At 39.7% G+C, this 22,137-nt stretch overlaps 1 protein-coding gene and 1 long non-coding RNA gene across 3 annotated transcripts in view; one reads left to right on the forward strand and one right to left on the reverse strand.

The window, feature by feature from the left end:
- Positions 1-4,698: 4,698 nt before the first annotated feature.
- On the forward strand, positions 4,699-20,564 carry LOC112544775 (uncharacterized). Its single transcript, XR_012903282.2, has 5 exons — positions 4,699-4,830; positions 5,637-5,777; positions 18,225-18,304; positions 19,105-19,190; positions 20,265-20,564. It is a non-coding gene; the product is annotated as an uncharacterized LOC112544775 (long non-coding RNA).
- TDRD9 (tudor domain containing 9) overlaps positions 4,807-22,137 on the reverse strand; it is a 151,790-nt gene continuing 134,459 nt past the window's right edge. For both annotated transcript variants that reach the window (XM_075926469.2, XM_075926468.2), the window contains 7 exons: positions 15,538-15,608; positions 14,919-15,028; positions 13,803-13,899; positions 12,109-12,247; positions 11,377-11,495; positions 7,955-8,027; positions 4,807-5,664 (listed from right to left, as the gene is read on the reverse strand). In XM_075926469.2, coding sequence (XP_075782584.2) covers positions 5,566-5,664; positions 7,955-8,027; positions 11,377-11,495; positions 12,109-12,247; positions 13,803-13,899; positions 14,919-15,028; positions 15,538-15,608 — 708 coding nt within the window. In that variant the 3' untranslated portion in view covers positions 4,807-5,565. The remainder of the gene's footprint in view (positions 5,665-7,954; positions 8,028-11,376; positions 11,496-12,108; positions 12,248-13,802; positions 13,900-14,918; positions 15,029-15,537; positions 15,609-22,137) is intronic.

Here is a 22,137-nt window from a genome sequence, read left to right on the forward strand (position 1 = left end):
GTGCCAGAGAACAGTGTCACCTCTTAGAGCCAGACAAGGCGCGGTGCCAGCCACTTGATGCAGGGTGATTCCTGGCTTGGTGCCAAGTGAGACTGATGCTGTGGGTGCCAGTGAGCAGTGGCCAGGAAGTTGTGGACCTGGAACAGTGCCTGTCTGCAGATGGGAAGCATTGCATCACAGCGGGCTTGACTCAAGATGGCACCTATCTGGGTGGTGCGAGATGCATGGACGTGTCTGCCTGAAAGGGGCTCTGTGAACTCAATCAAATCTCTGACTGACTCAAATGTGTTGGGCGTGGAAGGCTCCACAATCTTCATCAGGTCTTGATCAGTGGGTGAGTCGCCCGGTGCTGGACTCAAGGCTACCTAGGGTCCCGGAGTCAATGGCTCACCAAGAATTGCCTCTTGACATTTGGTGGGCGAACCCTACCTGCTGGTTCTCTGGCCCATAGTAGGTCTAGCCAAACTATGTGGCAAACAACTCCATCTTCCTTCTTATGTCACTTGGGAGGGAGCCGTGCCTCTGACTTGCAGTGTGGTGTTGGAGACTTGCAGTGTTGGGGCTCCTTTACTGAGTCTTTTCCCTGCATCATTTCTTATTCCAACACCAGGGTGCTCTGCACCAACAAACTTGAGCCTGGATGTTCAGGAACCTTGGGTCTAAGTGCAACTTCCATCAGTTGTTTTAATTGAAGTCTCTCTCTTTGGGGATGTGGAGGGGGCAGGGGAGTGAGGATGCAGAAGTCAATGTTGGGGGATGAGGAGGGGCTCAGGGCAGGAGGCTGTGTAGGAAGTGTGTGCAGGGAGGGCAGAGACTTTAATTACTCATGTCTGAAATGAAATTGGAGATGCATTAAATCACAAACTCTTATGCCCTACTGAATAAATTCTACACATCAGAAGCAGTTTATTGGAGTATGTTAAGCTATGCAAATGTAATACACATTCAAAGATCAACCACAAGAGGGAAAGGTTACACACACTGAATAAGTGACATTGTTAGTTTCAACAAAACATAGTTAATATTTTAATGTTTTCCCCCACAAAATGCAAAAACTAAAGAATCTCTGTAAAAAGAAAAAAAAATTTGGAGGCAAAGGGATTTCTAGGATCCCTGATAAGTAGCTGCAGAAAATGCAAAAATATTTGTCCCAGCATTACATTTTACTGATATTATGAAGTACACGGGGCACTTGATTCCTAAACTCTGATTCTGAGGTGAAAGACATCATAAAACTAATTATTTCTACATTTTTCAAATGTGACTTTTAAAAATATTAAAGTAGATTCTGCGTCTTAACAACTCTTGATTGCCAGCAAAAAGTTGACATTATTTAGTAGTTGCTAAAAAGTGGAAGGTCAGTTTTGTGGGGCTGCATCCAAGGAAGGACGTGCTGGAGTGTCGGAGTGCAGATATCAGTTGGAGGATTTCAAGTTAACCAGAGTATACACCATTCAAAGTTTTAAAAGCAGCAGCACAACTTTAATTCAAACAGCATAAAGAATACATAATATAATAACTGGAAATATGCTGTCTCACGCTGTACAAATTACAAGAAATAAATTCTGCTATGATCCCCATTCTATACATGAAGGATCAAGCTTAATGTCACTAGGGCATGCTTTTCTTGGCAAGGTTGCACTTGCACAAAATAAATAAGCATCCAGAGTGCATAACTAAAAAAACCCCCATCTTATTATATACCCTGTTACTTTCCTGGGAATGTCAAGATTAGCACAGTCATTTATTAACAACAAGTGGTCCTGTGGAACCTTAGAGACTAACCAAAATATAAAGAATCAGGCTCTTTCATGGGCAAAACCCATTAGTAATTTATTATTTGTCTTATTCGCTCTAAATGAGTTCCCTCAATAAGCTACCCATAAAACACTATTTGGTTAAAATGCCATAATATCCTCAGGCAGGAGTCTTACAAATCATCCTTCTATGCCCTTTACACTTGCTCAATATATTTTACTGTTATTTCAATAAAATAATATTTGAGAAAGCAATCCCTATATCCCACTAGAAAGATTACTCATTAAAGCACTGTTGGTGAAAAAAATGGAATGTCGTTTAGTACTAGTGGAGAATAGGGTGCAGCTGCGTAACAGAACATCTTATAAATATGAATTAATTATTTATAATGGGGATTATTTCTGGTTTATAACTAACAGAAAATAGAGTATCTCCACCTCTTGATAGTGATAGAAATGTAGCCGTGTTAGTCTGGTGTAGCTGAAACAAAATACAGGACAATGTAGCACTTTAAAGACTAACAAGATGGTTTATTAGATGATGAACTTTCGTGGGCCAAACCCACTTCCTCAGATCAAGTAGTGGAAGAAAATAGTCAAAACCATATATACCAAAGGATACAATTAAAAAAAAGAACACACATGAAAAGGACAAATCAAATTTCAGAACAGAAGGGGGATGTGGGGGGGGGAGGTAAATGTCTGTGAGCTAATGGTATTAGAGGTTATAATTGGGGAAGCTATCTTTGTAATGGGTAAGATAACTTGGGTCTTTGTTGAGACCCACAGGTAGAGTGTTGAATTTTAGCATGAATGACAGTTCAGACGATTCCCTTTCAAGTGCAGATTTAAAAGGCTTCTGAAGCAGGATGCAGGTAATTAAGTCGGTGAAACAGTGTCCTTTCTGGTTGAAATGGCAAGAAACTGTTTTTTCTTTGTGGTCCTGTCTAGTATCTGTTTTGTGGGCATTGATTCTTTGGCAAAGTGTCTGAGATGTTTGTCCAATGTACAAAGCAGACGGACACTTTCGGCACATGATAGCATAAATTATATTTCTGGATGCGCAGGAGTATGTATTCTTGATCTTATAACTCACTTGGTTAGGTCCAATAATGGTATCAGCAGAGTGAATATGTGGACAAAGCTGGCAACGGGATTCGTTGCAAGGGAAGGTGCCAGGGTTGGTATTAGTGTGGTATGTCCTGTGGTTGTTGGTAAGAATCATCTTGAGGTTAGGTGGTTGTCTATAGGAGACATCCCCCTTCTACTGGAAGTGGGTCTGGCCCACGAAAGCTCATCATCTAATAAACCATCTTGTTAGTCTTTAAAGTGCTACATCGTCCTGTATTTTATTCCACCTCTTGATGTCTTCCAATAAAGACCAGATGCCTTTCTGGAGTGTGCTTTGGTCTGAAACTTGCTACTGGCGCCATACATGAGGCCAATGATAGGAGAGGGTCAAATCAGATGCTCTCTCACTTCTGGCTTTAAAATCTACAAATCCAGGCAGAACTGTGTGTGGCACATTGAGCAGCCTCTCATGTTTTCATGTGTAGCTTGCTTGAACTCCAGAACTAAGACTGAGTGAGGTGGGAGGGGGGGTAGAACAGAGGAGAAACAGCTCAAACATCCAAAGGGGCAAGACATTACCTTGCAGGGCAGAGGTGGATATGGCAATGACATCACAAGGCCTTTTGTAATACCTCAGGTAATTGGTCAAAAGAGATCAGGAGGTGATGACCTCACAGAGCATCCATGACAACAGACTGATAAGAGATGTTGAGGGTAGGTGTGAACTCAGAGACCCCCTGTGGCTTTGCTGCAAGGAGTCTCCTTCTTGAAGTCTCTCCTTCAGTATTGAGAGAGAATTCAGGTTCACATACATGAGAATGAGGAGGAGCCTTTTTAAAGTTTTCCCCTTTCCCATTCCTAACTGATGCCCCTGTATAGACCATGAAATCCTGAGGAGTTTGGTTCCTATGCGGCCTGATCCTCTGTGCTGGGTAAATCCAAGGCACAGTTTGGGGAACTTTTTCCCACCTGAGCCTTTGTCCCATCTTGGGACACTGGGGATCATCATTTTTTGTTTCCCTCTTCCTTCCTTCCACTGGTGAGGAGTGGCTGCTCTCCCTTATTGTGGAAGACCCTCCAAAGGGAAGAGACAGGAAGAGTGCTCTAAACCTTCAGTCTCCAGTCTCTCAGAGTCTCCATGCTGATTTGCTGAGCCTGAGGATAAGGCTCTTCCCTTCCTACTCCGTCCATTCATCTGGCAGCTCCAGAAGTTTAACTGGCTGTGGGTCACCCTCAAGATATCACCCCCAGACTGATGAATTAGTGGAGCGGTCTAAAGGGATCCTGAAGGTCTTGAGGATATTTGTGGAGGAGGATCACTAGGACCGGCACAAGTTGCTCCCTGCACTCCTCTTCGCCATGCGAGAAGTCCCACAGACCTCTACTGGATTTTCCATTTGAGCTACTCTATGTCAGCATCCCTGGCAAATCCTAGATCTCTTGAGAGAATCCTGAGAGAACTAGGAAACCTGAGTTGCGGTTCTGTCCAGTATATTTTATGAGTACAGGAATGGCTCCAAGAGCTGGGTACTATGGCATGAGAGAACCTGTTATAAGACCAGCATACTCAGGAAACCCCCTATGAAGATGGGGTGGTGAAGATGAGGATCTTTGAGCCAGGAGACTGTGTCCTGTTGCTACTATCCCCCTCAGAATCCAAGGTGCTGGCCAAATGGCAAGACTCCTTCCAGATAATCAGCCAAGTTGGGCCTGTTGATTATGAGATCTGCATGTCACAGTGGCAGAGGGACACTTACGTCTACTACATAAACCTCCCGAAGGCCTGGAAAGAATGGGAGGGCCTGAGGATTGCCCATACCCACCAGAACCTGAGTTGCGGCCACTAGCTGATAAATCTGCGGAGCCTGGGACAATGGCTGTTGGCCAAGAACTAAGCCCTAGGCAACAGGAACAAGTCCAGTAGTTAATGGCCAGTTTCCCCTCCATCTTAGCATCTCAGTCAGGGAATACTAAACTGATCCATCATTATATCACAAACCAGGTTTGTGACAAAGGAGAAAGACACCATATCTTATTTGCAACTATATGTTTTATTCATATATTTTGTGGTGGTAAAGAGTTTGTGATTTAGGGAAGAATAAAAAAGAATGAAGGAAGGAACAGGGAATTGGAGGTTCAAAAAGATTTTCCCTCAACTTATGAAAAAATATGTATTTCATTACTTATGTATTATTGCGCCAAATGTGGATAGTGCAAGTGATTATATCCAGCATTTGCAATATATACAAATTAGCAAATTTGCTATATGAGTTATTACTCTAACACTTGCAACATATAAATAAGGCATAAATAAAATTCAACATGTAACTCAAAATATTTTATTTCAAAGACAAACAACATTTATCATCAGCTGTTGTGTTCTTTAGGAAAAGAAATAAACCGAGACTATATTTATTTTCTCCCCTTTCATTTATTGAGTGCTTTTTGAAAAATTGTCTCAGACATTATTAAAGAAAAAGAGCCTCTTGATCTAAACAAATCTATTCTATGAATTGTATTTTCAGTATGTGTGTACCTTGATTCTTAATCTTTGAAAGAAAAGGTCACACTACATTTTTTCATCTCATTAAAGCACCCACTAGGACATTCCAAACTGCATCCTCTTTAAAATCAGAGGGATGTGAAGCTAATCTTTAACGATCATTCAGAAAACAGCAGTAAATTAAACTAAAAAAGGGCATTAACAGTTCTTTCTTTTAAGGATTTCTAGAAATATTTAAATATTTAAGACAACCAGTTTATGTAGCTGATAAATAAAAGTGTTCTCTCTTTCATTCTGCCTTTCAGATTGGTTGATGATATGTTTTGAATCCACCTAATAGAAAAAAAAATCAAAATTACAATGTTAGAAAGATGCAAGTTTATACGTTCTTACTTTGCAAACACAAGACATTCTCCTCCACAAGACTGTTCTTTACTTGTTTTCAGGTAACTTTTTGATTGTTCAGACTCTCATAAACTTTGCTCATGTTCTGTATGACATGCTTAAAAATTCGATAAATATTGCTATAAAAACCCCAGCTCACATTATGAATGCTTGTGTCAGAATTCTGTTTCAGGTCCACAGACTTTTCTTATCAAGTAAATAATAATGCAAGCATTTTGTCATTAACATAAAATAAAACTGTTAGATACATCTTCAGATAACGCTCAGACTTCAGATACACTTTCAGATAACATGTTGCTATATAGCTGACACAACAACTTACTTTTACAAAATATTAAAAGCAATGTAGATGAACAAAAGGTTACACTAGCTTACTCATTATCCCACATATTTATGTCCCGCTATTGTTTGTATTATAGTTAAAAAGATCCACGAGTAGCTGTTCTTTGAATTATCAGGTCAAAATGAACCCACTCATATGTATATACATACTGAGAGAGGAATTAATACTGAGAATTGCTTTCCCACTGCTGATCTGTCATATATACTATGAAATAAGTGTCAGCCATATATTTTTCAGTTCTTTAGGCAGTTTAGAAGGAAAAGGAAAATGTGTGACCATTGAAGGTAATGTAGCACTGTGAGGTTCAAGAGCATCTAAAAATATTAAATGAAGCTTTCCCTGAGTGAGAGAGATGGTGAAATAATATATTTTGACATTAAAAAATGGCTACTGACATTTGAAAAATGAGTTGGAAGCATGACTTCTGCTTATGGAAGTATAAAAGGTAGGATGACTACCTGTACTTTGTATTAGAGGATAGGTATTTTCGATTGCCCTTTACACAAAGGGATAGGTGCACCCTCTTTGCTGAGTTTCAGAGTCCGGGTTCCAGCCTGAGCCTCAACAGCTACATTACTATTTTTAACCTTGTAGCATAAGTGAGTTGGCCTGGACAGGTATTTTCTCTCCATTCATACTCCTATAGCAGTGTAGGACAACCTTACAGCACAATTAAGAGAAAATAAACACACTCCTCTCAGTGAAATGCAATGAGTATATTTTCTCTCTGTGCTTATCCCATCTTCTCAATTTCCTTCCCTTCCGAGAAGAGACCTAAATCACTTACCCATCTCAGAAAAGCACCCACTTCCCTTCATCCCCTAAGATGTATGATAACCATTGGCCTCCCTCATTCCTGCTGGTTCACTAACCACTAAGCTCATGAACTAAATGCCGTGGGAATCTGGTTGCATGTGGTGACCCATTTATGAAATTAGGAAAGATTTGGCAGGGTAGACTAACACTCACTCCAAACAAAAACCCTACATCTGAGTTGCAGGAAACCCTTTGAAGTCTCTAGACTACCACCTCCCTTTCTGACCCTAACATCACAGCAGGTTTCCTGAAAGTATAAAAAAGGAAATCCTGTTATAAAACAATAGCCAGCTATAAAATCCAACATATTCTCATGTTCTGTATGACATGCTTAAAAATTCGATAAATATTGCTATAAAAACCCCAGCTCACATTATGAATGCTTGTGTCAGAATTCTGTTTCAGGTCCACAGACTTTTCTTATCAAGTAAATAATAATGCAAGCATTTTGTCATTAACATAAAATAAAACTGTTAGATACATCTTCAGATAACGCTCAGACTTCAGATACACTTTCAGATAACATGTTGCTATATAGCTGACACAACAACTTACTTTTACAAAATATTAAAAGCAATGTAGATGAACAAAAGGTTGAGCTAACAATTCCAAAATAAGTAACATAAATACACATCTTCAATTTAGTTATACTATTTGATGGGAAGTACCAAAATGTTAATTTCTTAGGGGGGATAAAATAGTTCAGACAGTAATCAATCTTCGCTTCAAGTTTCTGAAGCATTTTGTTCCAAAATAATGAATATGAGTGTCCACAAAATTAAAAAAGCATTATAAAATCCAGACTGTGTACACAATCTGTCCATTCACCTCAAATCCCAAACTACACTATCTGTACTGTTATCCAGATCATCTCTGCTTATGAGGTTAACAGGTATCAGCAAAGAAATACATTGGGATAAAAACCATCTTATCTGTGGCCATCAACTCAACCTACTGTAAGTCTTCAGACATAAAGGAATATTGTAATAATCATTCCCATTTACTATATATATATATATATATATATATATATATAAAATTTGAAAATTATAACCTTACCTGATTCCAATCATGTGATTTCCTATACCACTTAGGAGCAATTACTTCTCGAGGTTTTGATTTGCAGATTAAGCTGAAATTTCATAAAAATATCTTTAGAATTAACTATATACCTTTGGGTTTCTTAAACACCTAATGAAATATTTGGACATGTATTACATTAATGTTGCTGGTTTAAATGTTAAAATTTTCATGTTAGTTTAATTTGCTCATTTGCTTCAGTGTGAGAAATCACAAATAAAGTCACGCACTAGCAAAACTGCTTGCTTTAAAACTGTATTGAGAGGAAAAAATATTTTAAGTTATTTATTTGACAAAGTGCTACAGTTTGCAACAGTCATGTATTCTATACATTTATGCATGCTTATTCATTTGAATATATTTTAGCTATTTTAAATTATTCCGTTTTCTGTAACAACTCAATTATTATAGATTGTTTGTCTGCCCCAGTTATTTCCTCAAGCTGTGTTAAGTACAATGATATATTTTAATTAATTCTGTCTAGATGTGTTTTTCAAATACTCATTTTACTCTTAAGTAGTGGTGACATGTTGTAAATACAGTTAATTTAAAAAAACTGTGAAGGGGAAATCCATGAAAGATTTCACCAGACTAGTTTTAGGCATGTAGTGTCTTTTCAAAAAAGCATTTTTTGGCACATTAAACAAAAAATAATAAGAAAAACTGAAATACATATAGGGCGAAATAAGACACATATTACAACATTATGCTAGCAGATAGTCTCTTCCTTCAAAATCAGTATGTGCTCAGTTTCTGATATTTGGGGCGGGGAGGGAATAAGATGTAATTTTACTCCTGAAATTTGATTTCTGGATACCATGATCCACAAATCTTGAAGAACAGGATAACTAAGCTTCTGTATCTTAATGCTATTTGTTGTATGGCAAGAGATTTATCATCAGAACAATTTTCACTGAGATGAAGGAAGTATGAGAAAAGACTCTTATCTTTTACCAAAGAACTTCAGCATTTTGTCTTGTAATTTAATATTTTTTATTCTGTTCCTTTTAACAAAGTAATGTTTATTTTGACAGATTTTTCTTTATGCAATACAAGAATATTTTAAATGAAACATTCATTAATGAACCTCAGGCATAATTAACCAGTGCTACTGAATAGCATGACTTACCCTATTAAGTTTGATTTTTTAAAAGTTTTATAAATAAATGCTGGTGAAAATCACAGACTTCATTTCATAGGGTTTTAGGTAGGCAAAAGAAGGTACAAAAAGGATGGGAATAAGGGAAAGAGATAGAATGAAGGAAGACAGCAAATGGAAGAGTGACATCTATGTGAATGGAAGTAGACAAGTCTGTAGGAGAAGTTTAGAGCTAAGAGGAGATTTGGGGATGAGCCATACATTTTAGTGCTGTTCTATTCTAAAAAGGGAGTTTAATTGTGGTTTAAAGTGTCACAGTCTCTAATTCCATCTCAAATAAGCTCTGTTTAAAAATACAATGCTTATATAAGTGCTAGCCTGGCAAACCTGATAGTAAGCTGGGCTCATCCCTCTGAGTGCCACATTCTGCCCTCTATATATCTATACAACTGGGTTTGCAGTGATAATATATTTATTTTAATGCACGGGAATAAACAAAATCGAGTTTAGTTTCTCTTAGCTATATTCAGCTTTGTAGTATTAACAGGAGTAAAATCCAGTAGCAACTTAAAAGGATTGTTAGAGAAGCTTTTGGTTTTTATAGTGAGGTACTCTGCATATTTAAAATAATACCAGTACAAAGATTAAAATTATTAGTAAAGACTAAATACTAAGATAAGATCTGTGGAGAAAGAAGGTGTCATTTAAAATATTTTTTCAGATTGAAATTACACTTTTAAAAGGAAAAGGACTGGTGAAGACTCAAGTATATTCTATTTATTGTTTATGCTAGGAAGAATAACTTTAGCACCTAAATAAGATTTTACTTGTTTTTGTCTGTAAGTACAAGACTCTTACAAAAAGCATATTGCTCATTCCCATGGGGAAAACAATGTGTTTTTGACAGGTCAGTATACTGTTGTTTCATGCCATTTACTGTGGTAAGCAGAAGCAAGTAGATTTTGTGTTTAAGACATTAATTTTCATGACTTCCGCCAGAATGAGTAAAAGCACCATGCGCTGCGCCCATGTAGGTATAACTGCATTAAAAGCACAAATTATTTCTTTGTATAAGTCCTATCCTAATATAGTATTAACTCACAAGGTGCATTTCTTAGCTAGGTACCTACCAACGCAGCAATTTGCTGCATAAATTATGTCAGTCAAATTTACTCTTGCATTGGAACATATGTCAAATTGTTGCAGGAGCACATCTTTCTAGCCTCTGGAATTTTGCCAATTGTGCTACAGGTCTCAAAATGGGAGGTTGCCCATAAAGTTTTTGCTGGTGTTCCTGCCATGAAGTATACTTGTAAAATATGCCTCAGAAATGTCACAGGTATGAAACTGTAGTTTAGCTGTCTGGCTTGAGACACAAAAGCACTGTGGGATTGGACAGTAAGGGCTGTCATGTCACGGAGACAACAGTGGCTGCATGGTTTTACCAGAAGACAGTGACAGGTGCTGGATGCTACCTATTTAGACAAATATACTTCCAGTATAAACACTGAACTCTGTGCCACAATCAACTGATTGACAGATCCACTGCACAAAACCTCACAACTGGCTACTCCACTGTCTCTCTTCAGCCTCTGGCATGTGCTGATGCCCTAAAGATTTCTTGTTACATGGCCCAGTAGAGCAAAACCCGACCTCCTTTACTCGCTCAAGATGTGGGGAGTGGATTTAAAGTTGGGGTAAATGTGTTAGTGCTCAAATACATCAACCGAGTTGAGATGTAACCACTGACAAATCATATATTTAATTTGAGCAAGCACATCAAAAAAGGGAGTCATATGAACTTCCAATATCAATTTTCTATACACTTTATGTGACAACTGCTACTATTCTCTATTGCACTTTTGCACTGGGGGACTCCACTTAAAGCTACTGTACACTTGAAGCTGCATCATGAAACTGCCCCCAATGTAGTTAATTTAGGATAGCATTTCTTTTTGCCAAAGAACCTAGCATTTCCTAGGCGTAACTATATCAATGGAGGCCTGGGCTGCTCCACCCAGATTGGGGAACCCTCACCCATGGTGGGCCCTGCAGGGATAAAGTATCCCTCTACCAGTGGCAGGTGGGGAGCTGCTCCAACCCCCATCGGTTAACCTGTTAACCATTCACATCCCTATGTTGGACTACAGCGGTTCAATCTGTAGTGGATTTAATGCTTTACAAACAATCAAAGTAAATCAAGATGGCTAGTAAAACACAGAAGCATGAAGACAAATGTGAATTCTAGTTTGCTATCATCTAAGAAAACAAACAAAATTCTTATCAAGAAAAGTAGCCTTACCCTAAAAGTTTCTCACGGGCATTCTCTTGCAGCTGTGCAATCCTCTCTTGCTCAAAATACCTTGGGCCACTTGGGCCATCACAAACCAGTTTGTTAATGGCCATTCTTAGGATGTTTATCTGTAAATGTTTCAGTGATACATGATGAGAAGCCCAAACAATATTTCCAGTTTAAATTTGGATTTTATGTAGGGATGTGTGTGCACCAACACACCTCTGTATGTCTAGAACAGTTAAGTTATCACTGATAGTTCATTTTTGTATCAACATTAGCAAGACTTTATATATAAAATATAAGAATGTCTAATATATTGTAAGCAGATTTTTAAATAGCATAGTTTTATACCAAAAATATAATTAAATTTTTAATATTACACAGAAAAACAAAGCAACCCTTTTTGCATAGGTGTTTGGTTAGCACAAAATAGTATTTGCTTAATTACTGGCTTAATGTATACAATTGTCTAAAAGGATGGTAATTTATTATTTAATATTTGACTTTGTTCAACAAAGTTTAATGAAATCACCTCAAGGTTTTTAAATTTAATTTCTGACACACAAGATCAATTCAAGGTTATAAACAGGCAATTTCACTAAAAAAATTAGACAACTTTAAAACTCTGCCAAAGGTTGCTAGACTTCAAGTAATAAAACTGTAAGAATTAAATTTCTGAAATCTGCTAGGTTCTGGACATGCACTACTACAATGAAAATATCCATGTGCACTTTTTACCTCTACTATGTCACTCACACCAAATTGCACATCAAATGCCAGCTCCATGTCATGTTCTGGAAGCAGTGAGGTTCCAAGAGTCTGATTCCACCCCAAACCACACAGAACACCAGTAAAATTCTTTCCACTTTCATCAACCCTAAACAAAATGTTAGAACAGTGAAATTAAAACAAAAGCAACCACATCTGGAACACTAAGAATCTAATTTACATCTCACATTAATATGAAAATAGATGCTCAGATTATATCTATACTGCAATCACACACCCACACCCATCATCGCTCTTTCTAAATTCAACCATCAAGTATTTTTAGTCTCTCCTCACATGGAATCTGTTCCATAACCCTAATCTATTTGGGGTTTGGCTGGGGAGCATGGCCTAGTGATCAAGGCTGCCACTCACGACTGGTAGGGAAGACGCTGGTAGCGGAGCCTGGGTCCTTCCACTCCACTGGCTCTGATGCAGGGCCCTTTGGGCTACCAGTGGTCTGACAACTGAGGCTGCTTAAGGCTGCCCTCCCTGGGCCACTTCCTATCTCCTCCGAGGTCTGCTGCAGGCAGAGCCATCCCATACATAGGATAGTTTGGGGCAGCCACCCCAGGCCCCACAGGAGGCCCTGCAGCAGCCACCTCAACAGTACTATGGGACCTAGCACAGGGCAGCAGCAGGGGTCAGGGCCTCCCGCACATGCCGTGGCAGGAGCTAAAGTGACCCCTCCTCTACTCTGCTGGCCATCTCCCAGCCTGCTCCACTCCCAACTCTGCTGCTGCCATACACCAGACCCCCTCATAATCCCCTGGACCACATAGCTCAGGGGAGGGGGCTTCAGGGAAAGGTGCAATGGGGGGTAGGAGAGATGGAGCAGGGGAGGGGCAGAGGTGGAGAAGGGCAGGGATGGAATGGAACCTGGGGGTGCCCAAGGTCCCATGCCTGTGGAAAAGGGAGGTTGCCCTGGAGGCCCTGTGCTCTAGGGATGGCCCTGGCTGGAGGAATCCAAGAAAAGAAAATAAGAAGAAATTTCCAATGTTGAGACTCTGTCTGTGGCAAAGAGGGAATTACTTCCTCCTCTGTTTCTGGGGTGGGACCTTTCCCTCAGGAAGGACTCTGTTAGGGCAGTTATTTCTGAAATGTCATCCTTCCCTCTGCTCTGCTGAAACTGTGGGCTGTAGGTCTGTTCTCTTCCTGGTCTGCCCCCAAAAGAGCTGTTTCCCTTTCTTAATTCTTTACCTAGAAGAAGCATTTGCTGAAGGTATGGCAGGGCAGGGATTGCAAGGTCTAAAACAATCCCTCAATCCCTTGTTGCCCAATCATACTGACATAGGTGAAAATAATACATTTAACTGCAACTTAGTCCCTCAACAACCCATAGCCCCTAAAATACACAAAGTTCCCTTTCATCAGCAGAACTAAGACTGGCACAGTTCCTCCTTCTCTTAAACTTACAGCAACATCTCAGGAACTTAATTAACTATTCATAAAGGCAAACTCTAGAATCCCCAAATCACACATACATCCAACATTATAACATACTACTGCTGCTAAGGGATGGAACAAACAAGGGTAGCATAGGAGAAGAATGGTAAAAAACACATCATTCCTTAAGGTGCTGAGAGTCAGTCTGTTCAAATAATCACTCTTTCAAGTTGCTAAATATAATAATTCTGCTATCATACTTAAAAATGCATGTATACCTCAGTTCTATAACGGGAGCAAATATCATACTGAGAAGTGCTGGTAGCCCAGGGATAGAAGGCATCAGAGATGTTTCTCTTAACAATATTGTAGATCCTATTATAAAAAATATAATTTATCATTAACAAAAAGCCTTAAAAGCACAGCCAACCTATAAGCAGTTAGTAGACAATTATATCAGTTGCTTAAAAAGACAGTTACCTGTTTCTATAACTAGGGTTTTTTGAGATGTGTTGCTCATGTTCATTCAATTTAGGTGTGTGTGCTTGCCACATGCACTGGTGCTGGAAGTTCTTTCCTTAGCAGTATCCACAGGGGGACTGGCTGTGGTGCCCCCTAGATTGGCACACAACATTGCACAGAATATGGGGCACCACCATCGTACCCCCATTCTCCGTTCCTTCTCGCTGGAAACTCAGACAGTGGAGGAGGAGGTCAGGACACGGAATGGACATAAGCAACACATCGCACATACCAGCAGGTATGGAAGCAGGTAACTGTTTTTTCTTCAAGTGCTTCTAATGTCCATTCAACGTAGGTGACTCCAACCAGTACCTATGGAGGGTAGGAGTTTATGGACATATAGACTGGAACACAGTTCTGCCAAACTATTATGTGGGTCATTAGTGGGCATGAGCCTCTTACAACAATCAGAAGGCTTAAAGCCTGGGGACTGGGGCATGCCCCATCCTAAGGCACAGTCCTGTATAGGACCTTTTAAGTGTCTAGCTATCCAAGAGGGAAACTAGAACTATACATGAGACAACTAGGGGGAAAGGAGTTGAAAAATGGGAAGCAAGTAACAGTGTTAGCTGAAGCAGTAGACTTTCAGCACTGTTACTATTGGTAAAAAGGAACTGGAGGGGTGGCAGCACCCTATTACTGCACTATGCGTGCACTGCTCCAGAGGGTGCCAGAGCCAGTTCCCCTATGGATATTGTAGAGGGAAAAACTTCCAGCACCAATGCATAGTTCGATCACACGCACCTAAGGACATGAGCAATCACTCAAAAGAACAATTCTTAGTTCTGTGGCTATTCATATAGACAATGCTTAGTAGTTAAAAGAAATGGAAGTGAGAAAAGTAAGAAACATAAAAATATATTTAGAATTACCAGTTGCATTTACTGATACAGAAGCAGCAACCAACATTTTCTGAAATGGATCTTCAGGAGTATTATTGAGAATTACAGAATTTATACTCTCCTTTTCTATGCAGACGCATCTAGGAAAAAAGAGAAGTTAGCTGAAATGCGTATCTGAAAATCCTTTTAAAATTATGAATCAGCCATAAGTGACTCTACTTACTGAGTCAAGTTTTTAATGAATCCAGGTTCTGAGCTTAGCATTCTAGATAAGAACATAAGAGTGGCCATACTAGGTCAGACCAACGGTCCATCTAGCCCAATATCCTGTCTGCCGACAGTGGCCAATACCAGATGCCTCAGAGGGAGGGAACACAACAGGTTATCCTCACGTGATTCCTCCCATCACCCACTTCCAGACAAGATATTAAATACAATTTCTGGGGACATTAAAGCTATAACAATAAATTTTCCCATTCTTCTCAGAACTTTTAATGATATTATCAGAGTTGCAGATGCAATAGTATTGAATCATAATGTGAATTAATAAAATAATTAAAGATGTGAAAATTTGTATTTAAATAACTCTTATCTACCAATGCAATAACCTATGGTTTGTCTACCATTCATGGTGAAAGCTTTATCATACCTGAATCTGGAAATTTGGGTCATGCTGTGACACTTCAGCTCATAAGGATTGAAGGGGCCATGAAGGATTGCCTTTGAAACAAGATAGGTCAAATTTTCAGTTTTTAGATGAAAATAAACAAACACATACATACACACATATAATTGTAATACTTTATCGGCTATATATTAACATCTAATATTTTCAAACTTGGGTGCCTAAAGTTAAGTACCTAAATTTACATCTAGGCCCCTATATAAAAAATACCTCTTTTTTTCAGGAGCTGAGCAATCATAATTTCTCAATAACTTGAATAGGACTTGGGAGTTCCACACCATGTCTAAAAATCAGGCCATTTGTATTTAAGTGTCTAGCTTCCTAATCTTATAAACACTATGCATCTGTTTACGTTTTGGCATGAAAGTAGCCCCACTGAATTTTGGCTATGCATCTTTATGAAATGCGACCAAATCAACAGTTTTGAGTTTGCCTGAGTCATCTAGTGTATCACCAGTTGCACTTAAGAGTGCAGTAGTAACTTTGCATCATCAGATCTCTGTTAGTCTACTTACTATGAAACCAAGGCAGCAATTATTTTTCCATATATATTTACATTCAAGTTATCAGAAATAAATGCACACAACCATAGTGTATGCTTTAGGATGCACCATGTGTGCAAGCTCTCTTGACCAGAAAACATAAAGCAATGTCCATGGGCCTGTTTCTACATAGAGTAGCACCTACTGCCTCCAAACACAGGCATAAAAAGGAGGTGCAGACCCAACACTCCTCAGTTCTCTCTCACTGCAAAGCAGAGTCTCCACAGCTGAAGATAGGAAGGGCAGAAGGTTGAGCACTCATTTGAAAAAAAAAAAAAAAAAGACTTCTTGAAGAACTCAAGTTACACTAAGGGAAGTAACCTTTCCTTACATAAGGACAGCCATCCTGGGTCAGACTAAAGGTCCATCTAGCCTAATATCCTGTTTTCCAACAGTGATCAGTGCCAGGTGTCCCAGAGGGAATAAACAGAACAGCTAATCAAATGATCCATCCCGTTTTGCCAGCTTCTGACACTGATGGACCAATCCTCCATGAATTTATCTAGCTCTTTTTGAGCCCTATTATAGTCTTAGACTTCACAACATCCTTTGGCAAGGAATTCCATGGGTTGATTGTGTGTTGTGTGAAGAAGTACTTCCTTTTGCTTGTTTTAAACTGGCTACCTATTAAATTCATTTGATAACCCTCCAGTTCTTGTGTTATGGGAAAGAGTAAATAACTTCTTTATTCACTTTTCCCACACCAGTCATGATTTTATAGACCTTTATCATATCCCTCCTTAGACATCTATTTCCAAGCTGAAAAGTCCCAATCTTATTAATCTCTCCTCATATGGCAACCTTTCTTTACTCCCAATAATTTTTGTTGCCTTTCTGAACTTTTTCCAATGCCACAATTTTTTATTTTTTTTTAAAGATGAGGTGATCACATCTGCATGCAGTATTCAAGATGTGGGTGTTTCCTGTATGTATATAGAGTCATTAAGATATTCTCTTTCTTATTCTCTATCCCTTTATGATTCCTAAGATTCCGTTTGTTTTCTGACTGCTGCTGCACACTGAGTGGATGTTTCCAAAGAATTGTCCACAATGATTCCAAGATCTCTTTTGAGTAGTAACACCTAATTTCATCCCTATAGAAGTAGTTGGGATTATGTTTATCCAATACTTCTCATTTACTAACATTAAAACTCATCTGCCATTTTGTTGCCCAGTCACCCAGTTTTGTGAGACCCTTTTTTTGAATCTCTTCACAGTCTGCTTTGGACTTCACTATCTTGAGCAGTTTAGTAACATCTGCAAATTTTGCTACCTCACGGTTTACCCATTTCTCAAGATTACTTATGAATGTGTTTAATAAGACTGGTCCCACTGCAGACCCCTGGGTAATGCCACTAGTTACCTCTTTCCATTCTGAAAATTTACCTTTTATTCCTACCCTTTGTTTCCTATCTTTTAACCAGTTATCAATCCCTCTCAGGACCTTTGCCATTATCCCATGACAACTTACTTTTCCTTAAGAACCTTTGGTGCAAGACCTTGTCAAAGGCTTTCTGGAAATCTAAGTACACTATATCCCTGGATTTGCCTTGTCTACATGCTTGTTGACTCCTCAAAGAATTCTAGTAGTCTGGTGAAACATTATTTCCTTTTACAGAAACCATACTGACTTTTCCCCAACAAACTATGTTCCTCTATCTGTCTGGCAATTCTGTTCTTTACTATAGTTTCAACCAATTTGACCAGTATGAAGTTAGATTTACCAGCCTGTAATTGCCAAGACCACCTCTAGAACTTTTTTTAAAAAATTGTCGTCACATGAGCTATCTTCCAGTCATTTAGTAGAGATGATGATAATTTAAAGGATAGATTACAAATCACTGTTAGTAGTTCTGTAATTTCACATCTGAATTCTGAAGGTACTCTTGGGTGAATACTATCTGGTCCTGGTGACATATTACTGTTTACCAATTTGTTCCAAAATTTCCTCTAATGAACCTCAATCTGGGATAGTGACTCAGATTTGTTACCTACAAAGAATGGCTGAATTTTGGGAAACTCCCTCATTCCCCTTAGCCATGAAGACTAATGCAAAGTATTTATTTAGTTTCTCTGCAATGACGTTATTGTCTTTGAGTGCTCCTTTAGCATTTCAAGCATCTAGTGGCTCTGTACTCCCTGCTGACGCTTCACCAAGTTACTGCTTGAGAGTCTCCTACAATGAGGAGGTAAGTCCAAGATGGTTTGGAGTCACAAGTAGTATCATCTTTGGAAGAAAGCATAAGTGACAAAGATAGAAATAGATCATATTGCAATCTTATAAATGTCTGCTTTGGGAACATCTTTTAGTAACGCTCTAGATGTGGACTAAACTCTAGTGGAACATGCCAACACTGTGAGGAGGCTGCATCTCAGCAGTATCACAGCAGGTTAAGACACAACCAGAAACCCATTTATACAGTCTTTGAATGGAAATAGGTTGACCCTTCATCCTCTCTGCAAATTATACATATAGCCTAGGACAGGTCTAGTAAGGTCCTAGTCCTGTCAAAGTAGAATATGAGGGACCTTCTGAAGTCTTGTATATGGACTGGTGTATTCCTTGGAGATATGAAGTTATGGGTAGAACACTGGGAGGCAAATCTCATTATTTATGTGGTATTCCCAAGAGATCTTTGGGAGACAGCAAGAACAAGGATGCAGTGGAACTGGAAGTATATAGGGATCAACCATAACAGCAACAAACTCGCCCATTCATCTAGCTGAAGTGAAGGCTATGAGGAATGGAGTTTTAAGGGAGAGATGGAAGAAAGAACAGTAGCCAGTGTTTCAAATGGAGGTTTCTTCAGATCATGGAGAACCAAACTGAGGGCCTGGTTCCATATGGGGAGGGGGGAAATAAGCTGCATACACCCTTGATAACTCTATTTGTATTACTACGGGCAAAAACTGATAAGCCTTTGATGGCTGTTACTGCAGTTAGACACACTCCAACTGAGTTAATTGAATGACCTTTTATTTTAATCAGAGAATCCAGAATTTTGGGAAGTGGAATGTATGAGGCTTGGGAAGAATGAGAGGAACACCAAGAGTTGAAGAGTTTCCACTTTTGAAGTTAAGTTTTGTGATTACAAAATTTCCTGCTAGATAGGAGAACCCACTGGACTGCATCTGAATAGGTTAGAGTTCCATGCTTAGGAGTCATGCTCAAAGATTCAAAGATGAGGGGCTGGGAGGGATTAGGGTCTCCAAATTCTGTGAAGGAGATCCTTTCTAATACGTAGCTGAAGAGGTGCTGCCACAGAGAAGTGAAGCTGGTTTTAATCACTACACTTGTCTTGATAAGGATGGCAGTATAGGGATCAAAGGTAGAAGTGGATACGTAATACAGTAGGATATGTGGCATTGATATTCTAAGTGATAGAAATGTAGCCGTGTTAGTCTGGAGTAGCTGAAGCAAAATGCAGGACAATGTAGCACCTCCCAGTAGTGTTGCAGATTCGAGTATGATGCAGCTTTAATTGTGAATGCCAGGCAAATCATAGATCATTGTATTAACGAATAGTAAGAGTTACTGGAATACATAGTTTCTCACCTTCAATTTTTTTTATTAATTCACCATTAGTATTACAGCTGTAACTTTGCAGAAGTTAAAAAAACCATCTCAGACATACATAATGTAATTAAAAAATCTGAGATGAGTGGGATAATTTATTGAAGCAGTGCAACACCTGCCTCCTGTGACACATGGCAGATTTGGGGATTCCCAGAAACAGACCTTTGTGCTACTCACTGAAAATGCTGGGGGGATTTTTCAGGGAAGACTAGTGGAATAGGATGGAAATGGATGGAGTATTCCATGCTGATCACCTCCACAAATCCATCTGCAAGAGGTAATTTGTGCCTAGGCAGGTAGGAAGTAGGATATCCAATCTCCAAAGGGGGGGGTTGGATGTAATAATTCAGCACAGGATTCAGTAAGGTAAGCTTCTTGAGGCCCTCAACCAAGATGTCAAAATTATTTTGTAGATGAGATGTTGCTATAGAAGGGGGGGAAGCCCCTTTTCTGAGGTCTAGATCGCCTCCTCTGAAAAGCTCAAAATCTGGGAATGTTCTACTGAGTTTTGTATTGGAAAAGCTTAGTCTGTTGTGATATTTGAGACCTACTAAACTATCTCTTGGTTTTAGCAATGTAAACTCCCAGTGACTGTCAAGTAGCTCTCAAGTCCTTCAGAGTATAGAGGAAGGACTCCATGTCAGAGATGGAAACCTTGGATCTTAAAAGAGAAGGTCTGCAAACATATTCTGCACTTCTCTTGGGAGATGACAACTGGAGTCAAGATGCTCTCCACATAACCATGACTATATCTAGGGAAGTAGAAGCCGTGACTGAAACATCTAAAGCAGCCTGGAAGGAGATTCTGGTTTTCAAATTACTGTCTGAAATGAGAGCCTGAATTTGTTCTCTGATCTGTGGCAGGTGTTCAATAAAATGAATGAACATGCCATATATATTGCAATCCATATTTTACCAACATATTTGTTGCACAAAATTGCAGAGCTGCCAAGAAATAGCTTTTCTTACCAAGGAGGTCTAAATGTTTGGACTCTATTAGAGAGCCTGTCTATTCCTTTTGATAGTCAGGGCTAGCCCAAGAGAGTTGGGGTGGGATAAGGAAAAAAACTCTCCAGTCTCTTGACCAGAATAATACTTTTTAAACTTCCTACTTACAGATGGGTTGGCAAATAGCAAGTATTTGCCAACCTCTGAGCAAATGATAATTGAGTCACATTTATTTGGAGTCCATTTTCCCCTGAGAGGTATTTTAAAATGCCCATCAAGGAATGTTTAAGACTCTTGGACCTTCTCTAGTGGGATCCGGAGAAATTCCACCACACATTTCACAGGCTCTTACACTGACCATTTCTGAGCCTTGCAAGAAGCTGGTGGGGGCACTACTATCTCATCAGGGGATGAAGAGAACTTCAAGCAAACTCACCCCGTCAGCTATCTAGGGATCATTCTTCTCCTTGGTGTCCCCAGGGGCTGAGAGGGCATTAGGTACTGAAGTGCGAATGTGTGGTACCGAAGGGCAATCCTGTGTGTGCACCCGTTGCAAGGAGCTCCTGACCCTCAGAGACCGAGTTCGGGCTTTGGAGGCCAGAGTGGCTGAACTGGAGGAGCTAAGAGAGGTAGAGAGATATGTTGAGGAGACTTTCCGGGACTCTGTAGTACTGTCCCACCTTCAGTCTGAGAGCCCCAGTGCTCTTAAAGAGGATGAAAGTCTCAAGAGAACAGAGCATTCAATGGGAACAGAGGGAAACCATCCCATAGTTGGGACCCTCCTTCCAGAGGATGTTGCGGTATCCTCTCGCACTGAGAATACCTCTGGGGAGGGGGGGGGAATGCCAGTTGTTAAGAAGAGGCAGGTGTTAGTAGTGGGTGATTCGATCGTTAGAAAAATAGATAGTTGAGTTTGTGATGATCTGGAGAACCGTATGGTCACTTGCCTGCCTGGTGCAAAGGTTGCAGATCTCTTGAGGCATCTAGATAGACTTATGTATAGTGCTGGGGAGGAGACGGTGGTCGTGGTACATGTAGGTACCAATGACGTAAGGAAGGGTAGGAGAGATGTCCTGGAGGCCAAATTTAGGTTGCTAGGAAAGAGACTGAAATCCAGGACCTCTATGGTGGCCTTCTTGGAAATGCTTTGAGTTCCACGCGCAGGGCCAGGTAGGCAGGCAGAGCTTCAGAGTCTCAATGCGTGCATGAGACGACGGTGTAGGGAAGAGGGGTTTGGATTTATTAGGAACTAGGGACACTTTTGGGAGAGGAGGAGCATATACAGGAAGGATGGGCTCCACCTAAACCAGGGTGGAACCAGACTGCTGGCACTAAACATTAAAAAGGCCATAGAGCAGTATTTAAACTAAGAGATGGGGGAAAGCTGACTGGTGTGGAGATGTACATAAATCAGATGGAGCCTTCTCTTAGAGGAGAATACACTGACAGAGATTCTCTAAGCTGTAGTCAGAAAGAGAAGAGGGAAGAGGACAAACC

This window comes from Pelodiscus sinensis, chromosome 5 (genome assembly GCF_052426305.1).
Source record: "Pelodiscus sinensis isolate ZL-2025 chromosome 5, ASM5242630v1, whole genome shotgun sequence".
In the NCBI taxonomy this organism is placed as follows: domain Eukaryota; kingdom Metazoa; phylum Chordata; order Testudines; family Trionychidae; genus Pelodiscus; species Pelodiscus sinensis.